General features: G+C 41.0%; 1 protein-coding gene across 1 annotated transcript in view; it reads right to left on the bottom strand.

Moving 5' to 3' along the window:
• Window positions 1–11,954, bottom strand: part of LOC126094866 (myrosinase 1-like) — a 62,421-nt gene extending 50,467 nt beyond the window's left edge. Inside the window, exons 1-5 of the mRNA XM_049909498.1 lie at window positions 11,808–11,954; window positions 11,089–11,219; window positions 8,253–8,387; window positions 2,691–2,813; window positions 2,426–2,606 (exon numbers count right to left, since the gene is read on the bottom strand). Coding sequence (XP_049765455.1) covers window positions 2,426–2,606; window positions 2,691–2,813; window positions 8,253–8,387; window positions 11,089–11,219; window positions 11,808–11,943 — 706 coding nt within the window. The 5' untranslated portion in view covers window positions 11,944–11,954. The remainder of the gene's footprint in view (window positions 1–2,425; window positions 2,607–2,690; window positions 2,814–8,252; window positions 8,388–11,088; window positions 11,220–11,807) is intronic.
• Window positions 11,955–20,009: the final 8,055 nt, after the last annotated feature.

Genomic DNA, 20,009 nt, shown 5'->3' with positions numbered 1-20,009 from the left:
GGTTACACGTCTCGGTCACCTCTTGTTCGCATTGACGGCACCATGAACAGTGGACGTTACATTTCAGATGTGTTACCACCCGTGGCTATACCCTTCATTCGATCCCTGCGAATCCCTACATTTCAGCAGAATAATGAACGACCGCATGTTGTAGGTCCTGTACGGGCCTTTCTCGATACAGAAAATGTTCGACTGCTGCCCTGGCGAGCACATTCTCCAGATCTCTCGCCAACTGAAAACGTCTGGTCAATGGTGGCCAAGCAACTGGCTCGTCACAATAAGCCATTCACTAATTTTGATGAACTGTGGTATCGTGTTGAAGCTGCATGGGCAGCTGTACCTGTACACGCCATCCAAGCTCTGTTTGACTCAGTGCCCAGGCGTATCAATGCCGTTATTACGGCCAGAGGTGGTTGTTCTGGGTACTGATTTCTCAGGATCTATGCACTCAAATTTCGTGGAAATGTAATCACATGTCAGTTCTAGTATAATATATTTGTCCAATGAATATCCGTTTATCAACTGCATTTCTTCTTGGTGTAGCAGTTTCAATGGCCGGTAGTGTATATACTCATGTGCGATTTTTATCTTCCTTACAATGATTCCTTGAATGTTTCTACTTCGCTTATATACTTCCCTTGCTGCATCATCTTTCTCAACGTAATCATGAACATTTAATACCACAGTGAACAGTGATTGTACTGTACTGGCTGGTCAGTGTACGTGTCTACCTACCACTATCTGATCAAAAGAATCTGGACACTCTCATATAATTCAGAACTGACCACTAGATGTCTCGATAGGTGGACACGGCGTATAAAAGGAGACGAGGAGTGCCGTGTTGTGAGTCACTCGATGGATGCATCGCATCCGATAGGCCAGTCCACTTGAGCCAGTTCTCTTTTCATTCTGAAATCATGTACTACAGGAATAGTGCTCGCCGCTCACTCTGTGCCCACACACAAGTCAAGGGTTGCTCGTTAGGACAAGTGTAGCGTAGTGTAGTATGTTGTCAGTATAGAGGCAGTTACAGCAGAATAAGTGGGCCATGAAAGTTCAGTGACTTAGAATCTGGACTAGCCATTAGATGTTACCTGAGTAACATACCTATGGAAAATCATTTCAACCCTTCTAAATATGATTACGTTTACTGTTGGGGAGGTTATTGTGAAGTAGAAATGCGAACAAACAGCCATAGCTAAACCAAGACCATGCCGACTTGATGTAATGAAGGACAGGCACGATCGGTCGCTGCTAAGGATGGTTGTATAAAAAGTCGTATGAAATCAGCGGAGGCGGGCCGCTGTGACCGAGCGGCTTTATTCGCTTCAGTCTAGAAACACGTGACCGCGCCGGTAGCAGGTTCGAATTCTGCGTCGGGTAAGTTAGGTTTAAGTAGTTCTAAGTTCTAGGGGACTGATAACCTCAGATGATAAGTCCCATAGTGCTCAGAGCCATTTGAACCATTTCTGAAATCAGCGGATGCTAAACAACGGCCCCTGGCCCGTTTATCAGTCAAGTCGGAGATTTTCTCTGGTCGGACACTGGTTGTCCCATTGTCCTTATGTTCGTATCGCTGTACTTGACAAGAACATGGCTTCCAATACACTGCCGTACCGTCTTCCTAATTCTGAAGTGGCTCAACGTGTACGAGCGGAATGCAAATGAACTGAAAAAAAAGAAAAGAAATCAGCGGATGGAATCGCTCCTGACTGCTACCATAACTCCATCTAGGACCATCACTGTGGAGAGAGTTAAAAAGCGTGGACTGCAATGGCAAAGTAGCTCCTAATAATCCACAAATTTTTGTGAAAGCAAGTAATTTGGAGTGATGAATCGCTGTAAGCAGCGGCAATCCGATGGAAGAGTTTGGGTTTGGTGAATACCTGGAGAAAGTTAATTATAAATATGTGTGGTGCTAAAAGTGAACTATGGAGGGGCTACCGTTAGCGTGCAGGGATATTTTTTGTAGTTTTGGTGCAGTCCAATTAATATCACTTAATAAAATGCCAACCGCTGAGAGATACGAAAAAAATTTACTGTATTGTGTTCTGCATGCAGTAGAGAAATATAGCCGATCAGTGTATCAGCATCACAATGCACCATGTCATAAAGGAGCATCTGTATGGGACTGATTTGCGGCCGATAACATTCGTGCAATGGGCTAGCCAACCAAGAGTTTGGTCATGAACTAACCTAATTTCCACCACCACTACCTTCTCAGGTTCCGTTTGTTGGGGATAGGTTACTGTAATACCATAGACAGTCACAGGTCTCATTGAAACTGTCCACAGCAAAGTTGAAGCCCTCATAAAGATGAAGAGGTGACTCACTTATGTTTATGTCTACTAATAGGCAGCATTTGATGAGATAATGTAATGTTTAAGTGCCTCTGGCGATGTTACAATTGTCTTCAGGTACTGACCATTCTGCGAAACTCTGAACTGCTCATCATACAGGTGCCAGACGCGAGCGTGGGCTTTGATGATGGTATGTGCCGCCAGGTAGTCGCCAATTCCTTTGGCGGGCTGAGAAGGAGCCATCCCCAGAGTTGTGTAGCCATGCACGAAGGTAGCTGGCTCGTTGAACGTGACCCACCATTTCACCTAAGGAACCATACACCACCATTATGCTCCTAGGCGAAGAAAATGTGAGGCTAGCCTATAAACGTTTTGAAACATTTTACTTACCCTGTCTCCGAAGTTTTCAAACAGTACCCTGGCGTATTCAACGAAGTAGTCTGCCAGCAACTCGTTGGGCCAGCCTCCGATGTACTGCAGTGGTTGAGGAAGATCCCAATGGTACATAGTCACCTGTAGATGGCATACTGCAGTGTGAAATTTGTGAAATGCTGTATAGTAAATAATGATGGAATCCTTTTGGGTAAAATATTCCGAAGGTGAAATACTAACGTTATTCAGATCTCAGGTCAGTGACTACACAGGAGAATGACATCATCAGGAAAAAGAATGCGGAAGATTGGAGGGGTAGATGGCGGAAATTACGAGTGGACGCTGAGCACAGTTGGGGAGAAAGGAAATTTGTAGTGTAACTTGAGTAACAGAAGGGATCGATTGATAGGACACATTCTGAGGCATTAAGGATTCGTCAGTTTACTACAGGAGGGCAGTGTGAAGACTTGAAACTGCAGAGGGAGATCGTAAGATGAGTACAGTAAGCAGGTTCAACCAGATGTGGTTTGAAGTAATTATTCGGAGATGAAGAGGCTTTTACAGGATAGACTAGAATTCATCAGACCGGTTTTCGTCCTGATGACCACAACAAAAATAATAACGACAACAGCAGCAGCAATAAGAATCATGTAATTATGCCTGAAGTGTTGGGGATTCTGCAGAAGTGACTCAGGCTGGTAGTTTGTTGATTGTTTTTATGTCTGTTTCTTCGTTAATTGTGTTTCAGAGATTTGTGATGATTCTTAACGGACGTTATAATAACAATGAGGATGCTGACTTCGATAAAAAAAGGGGCATATAATGATTTGAAACATGAGGTTAGTAATTACATTCAATGGAATTTTTCTAAATATAACTTCGTAATCGTTGCAGAACGTAATCTTGTGTGCAGAGATGACAGGTAACAAGAACTATCAATGGAGGTTAACAGAGCAATGAATGGTGGACAAATATTGTGCGGACACATTTCATTCTGTAGCTTTCATCATCCATTATGAATATGGTACACTGCGAGAAGAGAATTCCAAATATTAAACTGCGGGACATTAAAACAGCGGGACTGATACAAAAAGGAAAGCAACAACATTGCGAGAGCAGAACTCTTGGTCACGAGGAAAAAGGGTAGAGACGGATATCGGTCGCAGTCTTATCAGAGAAACTCTTGCAGAATTCGCAACAGATTTATGGGAACTAATGGAAATGAAATTATAGGAGTACGAGCAAGAGTTAGATGCTCTGTCTCCCAGTTATGCTTCTTACAACCACAACTGAGTTGACAAACATACGTGAGTTCGAAAAATTTATATGCTGTCTAACTCAGTAGGATTTCTGAGCACCCTACATTAGGATTTATCTGGTGAGTACCTAGCACGGATCACAGTACGTCGGTAGGAATTTATTGACCATGGCACCCGTGATCTGACATTAAATTCAAGCAGTGCATTGGAAAATAATATAAAAATGACAGCTTTCAAACTAGTTGTGCACAAATAGATCTACGAAACAGCTCCGTTGGGATGCCATTTGTATGATTGTATTGAATCTTGTGCTAGACTGGGAATGACCTTAGATCTTTCCTTTTCCCAGATGGACCTCCAGTTATGGACCAGAATCTGGTTTGACAAGTGTGGTGTCGTCTGAAGAGTGGGGTGCTAAAGCAAGGTTGGCAACCACAGAAATGTATACTTGCTACATGCCGCATGACGCATGAGAAATACAGTCGTAGGTACGTCTGTTAGGGCTTCGCTAGGACGTCGTAATCGATGGTCTACTTATGGCTCGGCCAAGTTAGCAGTCAACGATCAAGACGACAGCGTCGTCTTAGACATGCCATCTGTGTATTAAATGTCATAGGATGAATTTTACTTAATCATTAGGTCGGTCATTCTTCCAGTGAAGAGACTTGTAAAAGTGAGTGTATCAAGTGATGCTTTACAGTTCAGAGACGATTGTAAATAGTCAGAAAGTTCCCATAGAAATAAATTATGCATGTTAGGTAGATGTGCACATAAAAATTGTAATTAAGTGGACTAAAATTTTATATGTTACAGTTCCACTCCATCTCCTTGTAGAGCAAACCAAAGTAACCAACGTCGTTGCAGTCTGCGTACTTTCGGTACAGTACGACGTAAGAATGTCATTTCAGTGCGTAATATGTTTCATGGTCAGTGGTTAACATTACGGGGTGTACCCCAAAACCGTAACCTTGGCTCATTTTCTGATACTTTTAGTATACTTGTTGCATAAGTTCCAAAACTGGGAAGAATGGTAATGCCTGTTGAGAAAACCTGGTACAGAAATAGGTTGTCAACCCCTTAACAGAGTCGGACTGGAGTATCTGTTCAAATTTAGCCGGTCAAGAAAATTAGTACCACAAATAGCTCACTTGAACCGGAGAAGAATTGTTGGTGTACACGTCCTGTTGACCAGGTTATGTGCTACATTTTGGTTCAGTCTCGTCTCTACAATCGGGTATGTACATAGCGCAGAGCTGAAATGATTCGTTGATTGGAAAGCAACATTAAGCTCCGTACTGTGCACGACGCTTTGTCTTAGCGCTATATTTTATCCTAGCTATTCTCTGATTGACTTCTGAAACACAAAGCCTTCACCAAACAAACATATTTTCGTCAAAACTCCTCATCTGAAACAGTCACTGACGATACATTACATGAAAGTACCATAGTCAAAATACGAACTAAAATCACGTGTTACCATTTTCTCTTATTCTGAGGATGTCCATACACTAGATTCGTAAATTGCACAAAATTAAAATAGCTCTCACTGTTATTGGGAATATTAGATGTTGTGTTACTTATCTATACTTATACATCTGCCCATTTCTTATTCGTATAAGAATGTATAAGGGTAATTAATCCCATCATTTTCCGCACATTAATTATTACTCCTTGTTAGACCCTACAGTTAAGAAATCTGTTTGCTGCTGTTACAAGACTACTACGGACCTCTTGCCCCACTACCTAACTATTAGTATTTCTTGTAGTATTAACACTACAATGACACTCGTCATGGGCGAAGGATCATTGATTAAGATATTGGATTCAGGATTAGGATAGACTTCGTTAAATTTCCCAACGTTTCCGTAAATCGACTGCAGCGTTATTTCAATCGCTCCCAATGCCTCCTTATTTCATTTTGGTGTCATATCTGTACACGGCTCGTCGACGACGATGCTTAATCTATTATTTTCCTTCAGTTTTACTCCATCTCATTTGTTTGCTAATTGTGCCATCCGTTTGCTAGTGGAACTAATGCGTACACATTTTTCTTTGCTGTTTTCTATCCTCTAGAGCAGTGTTGAGAATAATCCCTTCAGCTATTCTATTCGGTTAGATACATCGGGAACAGTACTGGAAGTCAGTGTCATTCAACTTTACCCCACGAAATAACAGAAACTACATTTGTGATATCACTCTCACTAATGCAATGGACTAGCCAGCACCGTTTTCTTCTATGGTTGCCAAGATTGATTTCTTTCTGTTCACATTGGTATATTGTTGACTTGCTGAGAAGGTAACATACATCCACATGGTTTGAAACGCTTGTGATTTTCCTGGTACTGTCAAAGACGCGCAGAATTAATTTGTTTCTGAGAGTATTTTTGGGAACAGTCGCCCCTAATTTTGAACATGACCCTGTGAACTCTTGTGGGATGTGCTGTTCTAGACGTGTGGTCCGAAGCGTTTTAAATGTCACAATCATATCCATAGTTTGTCAGTATCTTATTTAAAAGAAATGAGTTACATATGTGTTATGCCCAAATGTCCGTCGCTCGTAGTCTCGCGGTAGCGTTCTCGCTTCCCGAGCACGGGGTCCCGGGTTTGATTGCAGGCGGGGTCAGGTATTTCCACCTACCCCGAGATAACTGGGTGTTGTTGTGTCGTCTTCATCGTCATCATTCATCCCCTTTACGGTCGGAGGAAGGCAATGGCAAACCTCCTTCAATAGGACCTTGCCTAGTACGGCGGTGGTGGTCTCCTGCATCGTCCCCCTATGTTCTGTCAAGAAACATGAGGCTTCATTTTCGTTATACCCAATTAGATAGTGAACTAGATAATCTGACAGAATGACGAATTTTAGCCTTAATACCTGTCTGAGCGAAGGGAAAATTCAGTTGTCGGCAATGGCTTATAGATTTTGTCATACACTACTGGCCATTAAAACTGCTGCACAATGAAGATGACGTGCCACAGGCGCGAAATTTAACCAACAGGAAGAAGATGTAGCAATATGCAAATGATTGGCTTTTCAGAGCATATACGCAAGGTTGGCGGCGGTGGCGACACCTACAATGTGCTGACATGAGGAAAGTTTCCAACCGATTTCTCATACACAAACAGCAGTTGGCCGGCGTTGCCTGGTGAAACGTTGTTGTGATGCCTCGTGTAAGGAGGCGAAATACGTACCATCAAGTTTCCGACTTCGATAAAGGTCGGATTGTAGCCTATCGCGATTTCGGTTTATCGTATCGCGACATTGCTGACCGCGTTGGTCGAGAACCAATGACTGTTAGCAGAATATGGAATCGGTGGGTTCAGGACGGTAATACGGAACGCCGTGCTGGATCCCAACGGCCTCGTATCACTAGCAGTCGAGATGACAGGCATCTTATCCGCATGGCTGTAACGGATTGTGCAGCCACGTCTCGATCCCTGAGTCAAAAGATGGGGACGTTTTCAAGACAACAACCATCTGCACGAACAGTTCGACGACGTTTGCAGCAGCATGGACTATCAGCTCAGAGCATGGCTGCTGTTACCCTTGATGCTGCATCACAGTCAGGAGCGCCTGCGATGGTGTACTCAACAACGAACCTGTGTGCACGAATGAGAAAACGTCATATTTTCGGATAAATCCAGGTTCTGTTTACAGCATCATGATGGTGGCATCAATATTTAGCGACATCGCGGTGAACGCACATTGGAAGCGTGTATTCGTCATCGCCATACTGGCGTATCACCCGGCGTGATTGTATGGGGTGCCATTGGTTACACGTCTCGGTCACCTCTTGTTCGCATTGTTGGAACTTAGAACAGTGGACGTTACATTTCAGATGTACTACGTCTCGTGGCTCTACCCTACATTCGATCCCTGCGAAACCCTACATTTCAGCAGGATAATGCACGACCGCATGTTGCAGGTGCTGTACGGGCCATTATGGATACAGAAAATGTTCGACTGCTGTCTGACTCTGTTTGACTCAATGCCCAGGCGTATCAAGGCCGTTATTACGGCCAGAGGTGGTTGTTCTGGGTACTGATTTCTCAGGATCTATGCACCCAAAATGCGTGCAAATGTAATCGCATGTCAGTTCTAGTATAATATATTTGTCCAATGAATACCGATTTATCATCTGCATTTCTTCTTGGTGTAGCAATATTAATGACCAGTAGTGTAGCTCTTTAAAAGCTGTCACTTTATTCATAGTTTCATCGATTCCAAGTACCGATTATATTATAGTATTTGGAAGTGTTTGCATGCAAAACAGAGGTTTATTCTACGACATTAACTTTGTGGAAAATATTATTTATTACGTACCATTGGCTGAATTCCGTTGGCAAGCAGCTCGTTGATGAGGTTGTTGTAATAGTCGATACCAGGCTGGTTGATAACGTCAACGTCCCCGGTAGGCAACACTCGTGACCAGGAAATCGAAAAGCGGTATACGTTCGCCTGTTCAATCACAATGTATTATCAGCTTCAAAGAAAGGTTATCTATTAATAGCTAGTATTTGATCGTTAGTTTATATATGAATGCTAAACTACGGAATCAGAATAATTTAAGATTGTAACAGTTTAACCAGTATTGGAGAAAGCAGCTTCATAGTACAATAAACTGTATTCACAGAACTTGGTCAGGTGTGAAAAATATTTTAACATTTTCTCTTACAAACGCAAAAAAACCAGAACATTTAAGATAAATCCTGCTTTTATATTTGTATATCTGGTAAAATGCGATGAAATTACCTCACAAAACTGACTGTCATTGTGGAAAGCTATATGTACTATGAACAGTAATTTAGAAATACACGGCGATAAAAACGAAAAATGTGAGAGGTTGAGCTGTGTAATATACAAGAAGGGTACCTTGTAAATATCAAATTGGTTGGTGGATACGGAAGTGAACATTACAAAATTAAGAACGAAGCACGCAGCTTAGGTGGCACTGTATGCGTAATAAGTTATCACTCGGTACATGTTCAGGGGGAACTTTTGCAGAGAACTAGGTACCATTTTGACCAACGCAACCAAATGCATCACTGTTAGCGAATGAGAACTAAGGAAGAGGAAAGGCTATTATGAAATTGAACAAAGTAATGACTATGCCTGTCGTGCTGTGTGGAAGTCACGTTTTGGCTCTAAGAAACGACAAAGGAAGGCGTGATAGGTGGAAGAAACACACAAAGACAGGAATAGTTAGTTAGATGCATGTCCCGTGAATCATTTTGCACGATAACTCGTAATGATTTGGAACTACTCATTTTACAGTCACAGTGTAATTTGTAAATATGGCTGTACGGCGAACATTTATGACACTTCTTTTTCTTATTTTTTTTAATATACAGACGTGGATTAGTAATTAATACCCACAATCTTTTAGAATTACAACAGCAGTTCTTCTGCAGAATGAAAGAAGCTGTCGATGAGGAGTAATTTATGTGGAACACATTACAATCACGACCTGAAAAAGAAATATATCTATCCTTAACGTGAATGAAGGTCAATATAACGGACGAAGTTAAAACCACTTACAGCACAATAAGAATTTTAGATTGTGTGGAGCTTCACAAAATAATGTGGAAGAATGAAACGGAGAAAAGAAAATGTTGAAGGCAACCACATTATTTGGTAGGTAATGGATGTAAGTTACATTTCCAGTTTGCCGTCCCACTAAACAAACGTGGAAATAATGGTGAATAACGCTAATTGTAATTCCATTGTGTTTTCATCTGGGAACGACACTCAGTAGAAGACATAGGCTTCGATGGCAGCTTCAAAATGATATTGGATTTGTTACTGTAGGATTGAAATGAATCACAGAAAATCAGATATGCAGTTCGAATTTCCGCTGCTGTCATTTCTATGTCTGCACATGGGCATTTTACGTTGCTCCCGATAAATAACAGTTCTCATTTTTTTAAGCCCTATTCACAAGAATCGTTGAGATTTGTTGAGTATAAATAATCTCTTCGCGAAAACCGTTTACTTTGTTATTTTGAAGATTATTTGCTCTCTCCCCCCCCCCTCCCCTAAATATTCCAACGACAATATGTGCTCGAAATTCTTCCTAATTTCAATTGTTCACTGCAATTCGTTTCGTGTTTAAGCATTCTTCTTATCTTTTCAAGTATCTGCCATTTGAACGTTCACGGTCGACGACATTCTCACGGAGACGTTGAAGCTCCTAGTCTCCCTCGGCAATATGGAATAGGAATAGGCTGTGAGACAGTATTTGATCTACTCGATTATCATTTATTCATTATCACAATCGACCGTAGTAACAGGAAAAACCAAGACAATTTACAAACCCTCATCACTGTCACTTATAGGGCAGAAACACACACTCGACACAGTGAGTAATGTAGAAGCACTGTACCTCGATTTTTGTAGACTTAATGCGACCACCTATGAAGATGAGTACGAAGTTCCGGAAAAAAGGGATTGTGACACATTGTCTGCAGCTCTGACTCGTATGTACAACTAGTGGTATTCAAATACCCTTTTCTGCACAACTACGTTTTCCATGTTTCCCCAAATCGATCATTTAGTGCTTTACAATGGTTTGTTTAGAAAGAAAACGCTAGTTTTGCTTCAGCATCCTTCACCGTTTTTGGATTTACCCCGAAGTATAATGAACTCGTCGCTGACGGGACATGATATCATAAACCTCCGTCCTTTCGTTTTTGTACTACCGATTTTTTTACTTTGTTGTTCATTGTCTATTTTATAAAATTGGAAACTGCTGCTGGAATGTCGCTTGTATTTCATTTTATTCGTCTAAACCCTGGATAATATTATCCAGGGGTCTTTATCATGTAGCTCTAGAGAACACGCATCACTCCTCAACTGTAGTCCCTCTTGATATTAGACTTCCTTAGATTCAACTAGTTTCCGCATAACTGAGGTTCACCACTTATTTCGCCGTTAGATGTTTACTCAAAGGAACATTACCTGAAAATTAACTGACATCCGTTTTCCAGAAAAACTGCCCTGTTATACAGCTACAGAACACTTTCTGCGGCACATAAGGAGAGTGAATAAATCACCAGTTTCTCGTAGTCCAAAGTGAATAGAAAACAAAATGAAGGGAGACTTTATATTGCGATCGGAAAATCCCGAAGATAGTTTTCTTTGTTTTGGAAAGTATACTTACATTGATGGCCTTCAGCATCTGCACGTCCTCCTTGTACTTGTGGTAAGAATCGCAAGCGACGTCCCCCGTGTCTCCTGTTGTATATTCCGGGTGGTTGTGGAAAAGGTAGTCTTGAATGTTCTCTCCCTTCCCTATACACATATGCCAGAACATTACAGTATGTAACACAACACTATGACTTGTTTAACTGAACGTTTACATGGTAAAAATCATTTTAATCATTCAGCGTAGGCTGCCAAATTCTTTACACAGGGTAACCTTTGTTGCATCGTGTATTACTTTCATTCGTCGGTCAGTTCCGGCGTGTGACCACTTTCAAAGGCACTTGCGTCCGTGATACTCGCATATGTTTCAAGTTTCAAAACTATTTTTTTCTACATGAGAAGAGAAGCTTGTTCCTGCCCCCTCCTTCAGACACACACACACTAACACACACACACAGACGCATACTAGTGTCGCACTAGACAGGACCTGCATTTCAAAATAGGTACGGGCCAAAACTGGCTAATAATATAATGTAATATACGATACAATAAATGTCATACGGTATAAGGAAATTTGCAGCCTTTGGTAGATGCTTAAAATTGTTTTAACATTCAACAATTGCGTCGAGGCTGTGAATCCACAACAGGAAAATAATAATGGAACGTGTTGTAACACACAGTTTCTTTGTTCTTCGTTACTTTGCTGAGGAATACTGTTAGTCGTTCTCAACTCACCATCTTCATTCCAGGCTCCTTCGATTTGATAAGCGGCTGTCGCAGCTCCAAACATGAAGTCATCCGGGAATCTGTCAGCTGCTGTCTGTGCCGAAGCAACGGCCAACACAGTCGCAAAGGCGATCAGCAACCTCATGATTGGCAATGTCCAATGCCTCTATGTGACCTGCTCGAGGCTTACAGCTATATGTAATGTAGCTACGCTGTAGTTTCGTAAGATGTTTACAAAACCTCAAAAAAATTAAGTTAGATTATCTTCTGTTATCATCGGTTAATCAATAGATTTCATTAGGGATAGCCTCTGTTCTATCGTACAAGTACTACTCAACGATATTATCGGAGATTTAAGGAGGCGAACTTCGTGAGTATGTGCGTTTTATACAATGGTATCAGTAGAGACATTCTTATCCATTGCGTTTCGATACTCTCCCTGTTCCACTCGAAAACTGCTGTAAACGCTTGAGTCGGATGTTTAGCAACGTTGGTTCTGATGAAAAGGATAGTTGTCAACGACTGCAACGCTATATGTTACTCATCGCTTAGCTAAATACTCAAAATTACAAAGAGAATAATGCTAAAAGAATGATTGGTAAAAGCTTATAAATCAATATAATTCCATGGACAGCCAGTTCTCATTTTTTTTAAATCATTACTTTATTTAAACTGGCTCTATTAGATAGTAGTATTTTTGCAGCAGTTTTCTCGTCCAAGGAATATTTATTATTAAGTACAGACAGTGAGAGTAACAAAATTGTTGTAGTAATGCATTTCCTCCAACCAATCACAAACAAAATGGATGCAGTGTTGCGATAATTCGAAGGCAGTGCATGACATTTCTCGTCGTACCAGCATTCTGTATAATTATCGTAGCCTTTTTGCAGATTTTACACATGAAATACCACAGTTGCTAAGAGATCGCTACGCACAGTCGAATTAGAATTTCTATTCGGATGAATGTTTCAGAATGCGACGGTATGTGGCGCGGGTGAATCTGTTTCAAAAGGGTGTACAAAACACTCTAGGAATAATTGGGCAAAGAAACAGAGGAGCCAAGTCAGCAAATCTCTTTCAAGGACATTACAGAGCATCAGAAATACGGCAAAGGCACGTTAGTCGTTTGACCCAAATTTTGCCACTTTAGTGCAAATACTAAATGACTCGATGCTTTGCGCTTTTGAGCTAGGTATACGACTCTCGCCTACTAGATGTGCTCTAATCAGAGCTGCAACTGGATATGTCTGAGGATTTGCTATTGGCGCACAATATACATTACAAAAGAAAGGTACATATTATTGTATCAAAACGTGGTGTCTGTTGTTTCGGACATGTCCCAGGTTCGAGTAGAACTTAGAACTAATTAAACCTAACTAACCTAAGGACATCACACACATCCATGTCCGAGAAAGGATTCGAACCTGCGACCGTAGCGGTCGCTCGGTTCCAGACTGTAGCGCCTAGAACCGCACGGCCACTCTGGCCGGCATATTTTCACTCGTCGCCGCGGATTTCTGATCATTTGTTCCTTTCCTATTGTTTCATTTCTCCCCCCATCCACCTTCAGTTTACAGAGTATCTATCACAACTGAGGATTTCATCTGGTATCTGTTCATTCAGACATGTCGGGAAGAACAGACACCACTTTTTCATACAACTGATATATCTCGATGGGCAATGACAGCACAACCTTCAGTGGAGATGCGGATTGACGTTCGACCTCCAACGGAAATAAAAAAATTAGCGAGCATGCAGAATGTCCAATGGGACTGAAGATTGGTGGAGCTTGGTGGGTATGTGAGATGGTCGGGGAGTGTGCCGAGACAGTACGCACATTTTTGATAAACATTGTGGACGGATGGTTCAGTGGTTAACGCAAATGTCCAGTAAGCAGGAGATCCTGGGTTCGAGACCCGGGCCTGCCGAAACTTTCGCTCGTTGCCGCTTATTCCGCATGAAGTCCATATCGGGCTGATTCAGTTCGTTCCCTTTCCTTTGTCTCCCCTTCCACCTTCAATTTAAATAACAATAAGTTTATTTGAGCGCTCACTGTTTCGATCGCGTAGACTGTATGATCCGCTCGGATATTTTTGTTTCTCTTTAGTTGAATTTGTATGTTGTTACAGTCATTGCTCAAGCTCAGATCTGTACATTATTAGAGTCAGGTACCCTTTACATGGCTGCCACTCGTTCCACAGTTTAAGTGCTCCAGTAGGATTCATTTAATTTCATATAGCGTGCTAAGAGACAAATTGCATAAGCCATTATGTAGTTACATGAGGCAGTCTTACACCCGGCGATGATATCTCTCATCTCAAACGGATATTGGTGTACGTGTAATAGTATTTAACCGTTGTATCCATTTTGTCATCGGTAAAGGTTAGTTTGCACGACAATTACAACAAAAATAATTTTATGGACATATACAGGCTTATTTGCTACAGAAGAATGCTGAAGATTAAATGGGTAGATAACGTGACTGATGAGGAGGTATCGAATAGAATTGGGGAGAAGAGAAATTTGTGGCACAACTTGACTAGAAGAAGGGATAGCTTGGCCTGACATATTCTGAGGCTTCAAGGAATCACTAATTTCGTATTGGAGGGCAGCATGTAGGGTAAAAGTCGTAGAGGTAGACCAAGAGGTGAATACACTAAACAGAATCAGAAGGATATAGGTTGCAGTAGGTACTGGGAGATGAAGAAGCTTGCACAGGATAGAGTAGCATGGAGAGATGCATCAAACCAGTCTCTGGACTGAAGTCCACAAGAACAACAGGGTTATTCATGAAGATATTCAAATATTTTAGTATGTTATTTTTCAAGTAAAACTAAAGAAAAAAGTTCTTATAAACATAGGTCCGCAAAGTTTTAGTTACAGAGTTACGGCTAATAAAAGGTTTTGCCTCAAATTTAGCAACTTCACTAATATGAAGCCATCGCAAAACTGTACGAAGTCAAAAGTAAAGCACGATTTCCACCTATTTTGTTGTTATTGGTCTGGTGAATCTAATAAAACATGTCCCAGTCGTCTATCTGCAGAAGTTTTCCAGAACATCCAGAGAAGCAAAGATTTATATACAAGTAAAATTTGTTTACTTTCCATTAAGAATGTAGAAACGTTCATGTCATTGTTGGCAATCATTAGTGAATTGTTTCAGTCGTTTCCTAACCTTGAAACGAATTAGTTTTCTGTATTGTTCAGTGAAAGAACATAATAACAACGGTGTATTTAAGTGTAAGCACATAGTTACTTTTGTAGTTGTAGATTATTTATGAAATGGGGATGCCTTCCAAATTTGCGACAGAGGAATACGCCGATATGGTGTTTATTTATGGCAAATTTAGTGATAATACTACGGCTGCAGTTAACGACTATCGCGTACGTTATACAAGTCGGAGGATTCCGAATGCACGAACCATTAGTTGAGTATTTCGAATGTTATGGGGGACAGGTTGTCTACCTAGCTCTCATATTCAGTACTAACGCTCGTTACGTGAAGAAGACATTGTGGACGTTGTTCACCGCAGCTCGGGTACCAGTACAAGATGTATCAACGACTGGGCATTTCAAAATCTAAGGTATGGCATATACTGAAGTACATTAATCTGTATCCTTAGCATAAACGAAATGTGCATCATTTACATCCAGGAGATCCTGCCCTTCGCTTGGAGTTGTGCAACTAGTTAAATACTAATCGACAGTTACACAAATACATTTTACTTACTGATGAGGCACAGTTTATTCGAGAGGTATAAACAGTTTACATAACGTGCAGATATGATCTGAAGCAAACCCACATGCAACAGTGCAACGCAATTTTCAGCAGCGATTTAGCATAAATGTGGCGTGTGGTGTAATTAACACATACTTTATTGGACCATTCATTTTCCCAGGACGTCTAACTGGCGAGAGGTACAGGGTGTTTCAAAAATGACCGGTATATTTGAAACGGCAATAAAAACTAAACGAGCAGCGATAGAAATACACCGTTTGTTGCAATATGCTTGGGACAACAGTACATTTTCAGACAGACAAACTTTCGAAATTACAGTAGTTACAATTTTCAACAACAGATGGCGCTGCGGTCTGGGAAACTCTATAGTACAATATTTTCCACATATCCACCATGCGTAGCAATAATATGGCGTGGTCTCTGAATGAAATTACCCGAAACCTTTGACAACGTGTCTGGCGGAATGGCTTCACATGCAGATGAGATGTACTGCTTCAGCTGTTCAATTGTTTCTGGATTCTGGCGTTACACCTGGTCTTTCAAGTGTCCCCACAGAAAGAAGTCACAGGGGTTCATGTCTGGCGCATAGGGAGGCCAATCCACGCCGCCTCCTGTATGTTTCGGATAGCCCAAAGCAATCACACGATCATCGAAATATTCATTCAGGAAATTAAAGACGTCGGCCGTGCGATGTGGCCGGGCACCATCTTGCATAAACCACGAGGTGTTCGCAGTGTCGTCTAAGGCAGTTTGTACCGCCACAAATTCACGAAGAATGTCCAGATGGCGTGATGCAGTAATCTTTTCGGATCTGAAAAATGGGCCAATGATTCCTTTGGAAGAAATGGCGGCCCAGACCAGTACTTTTTGAGGATGCAGGGACGATGGGACTGCAACATGGGGCTTTTCGGTTCCCCATATGCGCCAGTTCTGTTTATTGACGAAGCCGTCCAGGTAAAAATAAGCTTCGTCAGTAAACCAAATGCTGCCCACATGCATATCGCCGTCATCAATCCTGTGCACTATATCGTTAGCGAATGTCTCTCATGCAGCAATGGTGGCGGCGCTGAGGGGTTGCCGCGTTTGAATTTTGTATGGATAGAGGTGTAAACTCTGGCGCATGAGACGATACGTGGACGTTGGCGTCATTTGGACCGCAGCTGCAACACGGCGAACGGAAACCCGAGGCCGCTGTTGGATCACCTGCTGCACTAGCTGCGCATTGCCCTCTGTGGTTGCCGTACGCGGTCGCCCTACCTTTCCAGCATGTTAATCCGTCACGTTCCCAGTCCGTTGAAATTTTTCAAACAGATCCTTTATTGTATCGCTTTTCGGTCCTTTGGTTACATTAAACCTCCGTTGAAAACTTCGTCTTGTTGCAACAACACTGTGTTCCAGGCGGTGGAATTCCAACACCAGAGAAATCCTCTGTTCCAAGGAATAAACCAAGTTGTCTACAGCACACTTGCACGTTGTGAACAGCACACGCTTACAGCAGAAAGACGACGTACAGAATGGCGCACCCACATACTGCTTTGTCTTCTATATCTTTCACATCACTTGCAGCGCCATCTGTTGTTGAAAATTGTAACTACTGTAATTTCGAAAGTTTGTCCGCCGGAAAATGTGCTGTTGTCCCAAGCATATTGCAACAAACGGTGTATTTCTATCGCTGCTCGTTTAGTTTTTATTGCCGTTTCAAATATACCGGTCATTTTTGAAACACCCTGTACTTACGATTCCTTCAAGAAGAAATGACCCGCTTGCTCGAAGATGTTCCACTCGCTACGTGATTGCAAATGTATTTTCAACATGATGGCACTCCACATTTCACCAACGCCGTTACTACATATTTAAATACATTTTCCCCATAAAGGGATTGGTCATGGTGCTACACGTCTGCGCCCACCCACCAATGGATTTTTGTATATGGGGATGGATGAATGATATAGTTTATGAGAATGAAGTCAACACACGTAAGGCATTACTTGATGGCATTATGAATGTAATAGACGAAATTAGGAACAACCCTGTGAAATTGAAACGAGCAACTAAATCTGTTCACACACATGCTGCTAAATGCACTGAACTCGGTGGAAGCATTTTTGAACAATTACTGTGAATGTATTGTGAAATTGTATGAACACTGTACGATTTCCTGAGCTTTGTTTTTTCCGGTTTAAAATGAATTCACGTGTGCTATTGTATTAATAAAAGAAGATTATCTGACACATTCATACAGTTTCAGCTAGAGTTACTACGATTATTTTTTCCTAAATTAAATTCTCTGAAACTTCTGTTGAAAACTTTGTGCAATTGTCTGGAATAAAAAAAAATGGGCCAAGCAGTAAATAAATATTTTTAATCGGTTTGTTGAAGAAACCTTGAACGTATTCCCAGTTCGAAAATGATAAATTTTCTTAGAAGGGAGAAGCTTCTGTCAAGAAGTCAGCGCTGTTTCAGGAAGCAGCGCTCGTGCGAAACTCAGGTAGACCTTTTTTAACATAAGACACTGAGAACTGTGTATGAGGGCAACAAGTGGACTCCATCACATTCCTGTATTTCTGTCAAGCATTTGACACAGTGTCATAGTGGCACCGTGCCATTGTTAACGAAGGTACTGAAAGTTTCCTTTAAAAATTATTTCCTTCTGATTTTGAACTCATAATGCCTTTGTTGGTTGGTTGTAACTTAGCTGTTGCGTAGCTGTGGGTGAATTCGTGCATTTACAAGAGCGAGAGAAACCAAATATATCTGCCAGCGAGAAAACAACATGAATTTGGATCTGTTCTAAAAATTTTCTAAAAATGTGCAAACTGATTAAATCTTGATATTTACCATCAATCTATTTAAACACAAAAGTGGTCTCTGTGCGTTAATGATCTGCCCTAACAATGTTGTTGATGAAATGGTGCCTGTGCGTTGATAATTTTCGTAGCAACCTGATCCTGAAACGAAAATTTCTTATCTCGTAATTTTAACACTTGGAAACGCGATGTTTGCTGCTCTCTGTGCGTCAGCAACTACAGTTGCTGAGAGCTTAGTGCAATGCTCTAGAAAACAACTATTTTATACATACCACTAAGAAACAGAGTTTTTAAATAAAAATTACTTGGATCGAGGATGTAGGCGATGCTAGTAGGTAAAATATTTCTTTAAGAAACTGCTTTTAAGTTATACGATATATTATTACTAGTTTGAAATTCATGTTGAAGCACTAATTATCACTGACAAAGGGCAACATTGATCAAACTCTTTGTCTCACAAATGTTAGAGAAATAATTAATAAACATGAGAAATACCTTACAGTGAAAATTGCGCAATCCTGAACGAAAAATCTGAAAGTCCCTGATATGGATGTCTCAGTCTACGATGATTCCCAACTACGTGCGAATGAGATGCAACTAAATAAAAAAAATATTCCCTTCATTCCTCTACACATGCTTTTCTAATCACATTACGTCTGATTTCATTCTAAAGCAGTAATCGAATCTTTCTCCTCTGTTTCACAATATTCAGACACAAATCTTTTAACTTAAACACAGATGTATTATGTTTACGTCTACATTGCAACGGGTCCTCTGCTCGGCGAATATCTTACTACTCCTCTAACGACAGTACTCCCACGCTCCTTGCTACCGAGCAGCGATGACAAAAGAAGCGCATCTTCCAATGACGTAGCTACTCTGAACAAAGACTGAAGATTTCGAAAGCATGCACAGATTACAGAAATGCAAGTAACAAACTCCGAATAGACCTGTTTCGCTATCCGACGGCCTCTCTGGCCAGAATTTTGCAGGATGATTTTTGCATATGGCAAAGATTATGTAGTGCCCTATTTCTGACAATCGATCCCTACAGGTGTACAGTGCTTCATAAACATTCCGTGAAGTGTTCATTTACGTGCAGTGATATAGTTATTCTTTGACTTAGCTTTTGTTAGTTATTCCGTGCTGTTCATGTCTACACAATTCATTCATGTGTGTAGTGTTAAGTTATTGCTAAATATATGTGGAAATAAAGGAATTGGTTTCTCCAACAGCTACAGTTATACTGAAAAATTCGTCTACATAATATTACACAAAAGTAGTACCGGTAGTAATCTAGGAAGTATTACAATACATCGTAGATAAACATGAGAAGATTAGGGAATACACTATATTGGTATGTGTGTGTGTATGTGTGCATGGCATGCATCTACGCACTGTAAAGAAGTCATGAAAAATGCTTTTGTTTTGTAAGTAGTGGTGCTCAGTCGCACATCAATTATTTTTCAAAAAGCTTTGTACATTTCGTGTCCAGCTGCACTCCAAGGAAAGTTGCAAATGTTGTTTACATTGGTAACCAGGTGCATTCGAAGTAATCAGTTGCGAAAAAATGATATTTTAGGGTTGTTATTTCTGTAGTTATTCTGCACAAAAGCTTGTGAGACTGACTGTGATTACATTGTCTTTTAGTCGTAGCAGATGTGT

The sequence above is a fragment of the Schistocerca cancellata genome, chromosome 8 (assembly GCF_023864275.1).
Source record: "Schistocerca cancellata isolate TAMUIC-IGC-003103 chromosome 8, iqSchCanc2.1, whole genome shotgun sequence".
NCBI lineage: Eukaryota > Metazoa > Arthropoda > Insecta > Orthoptera > Acrididae > Schistocerca > Schistocerca cancellata.
This window is presented reverse-complemented; position numbering and strand designations above follow the sequence as displayed.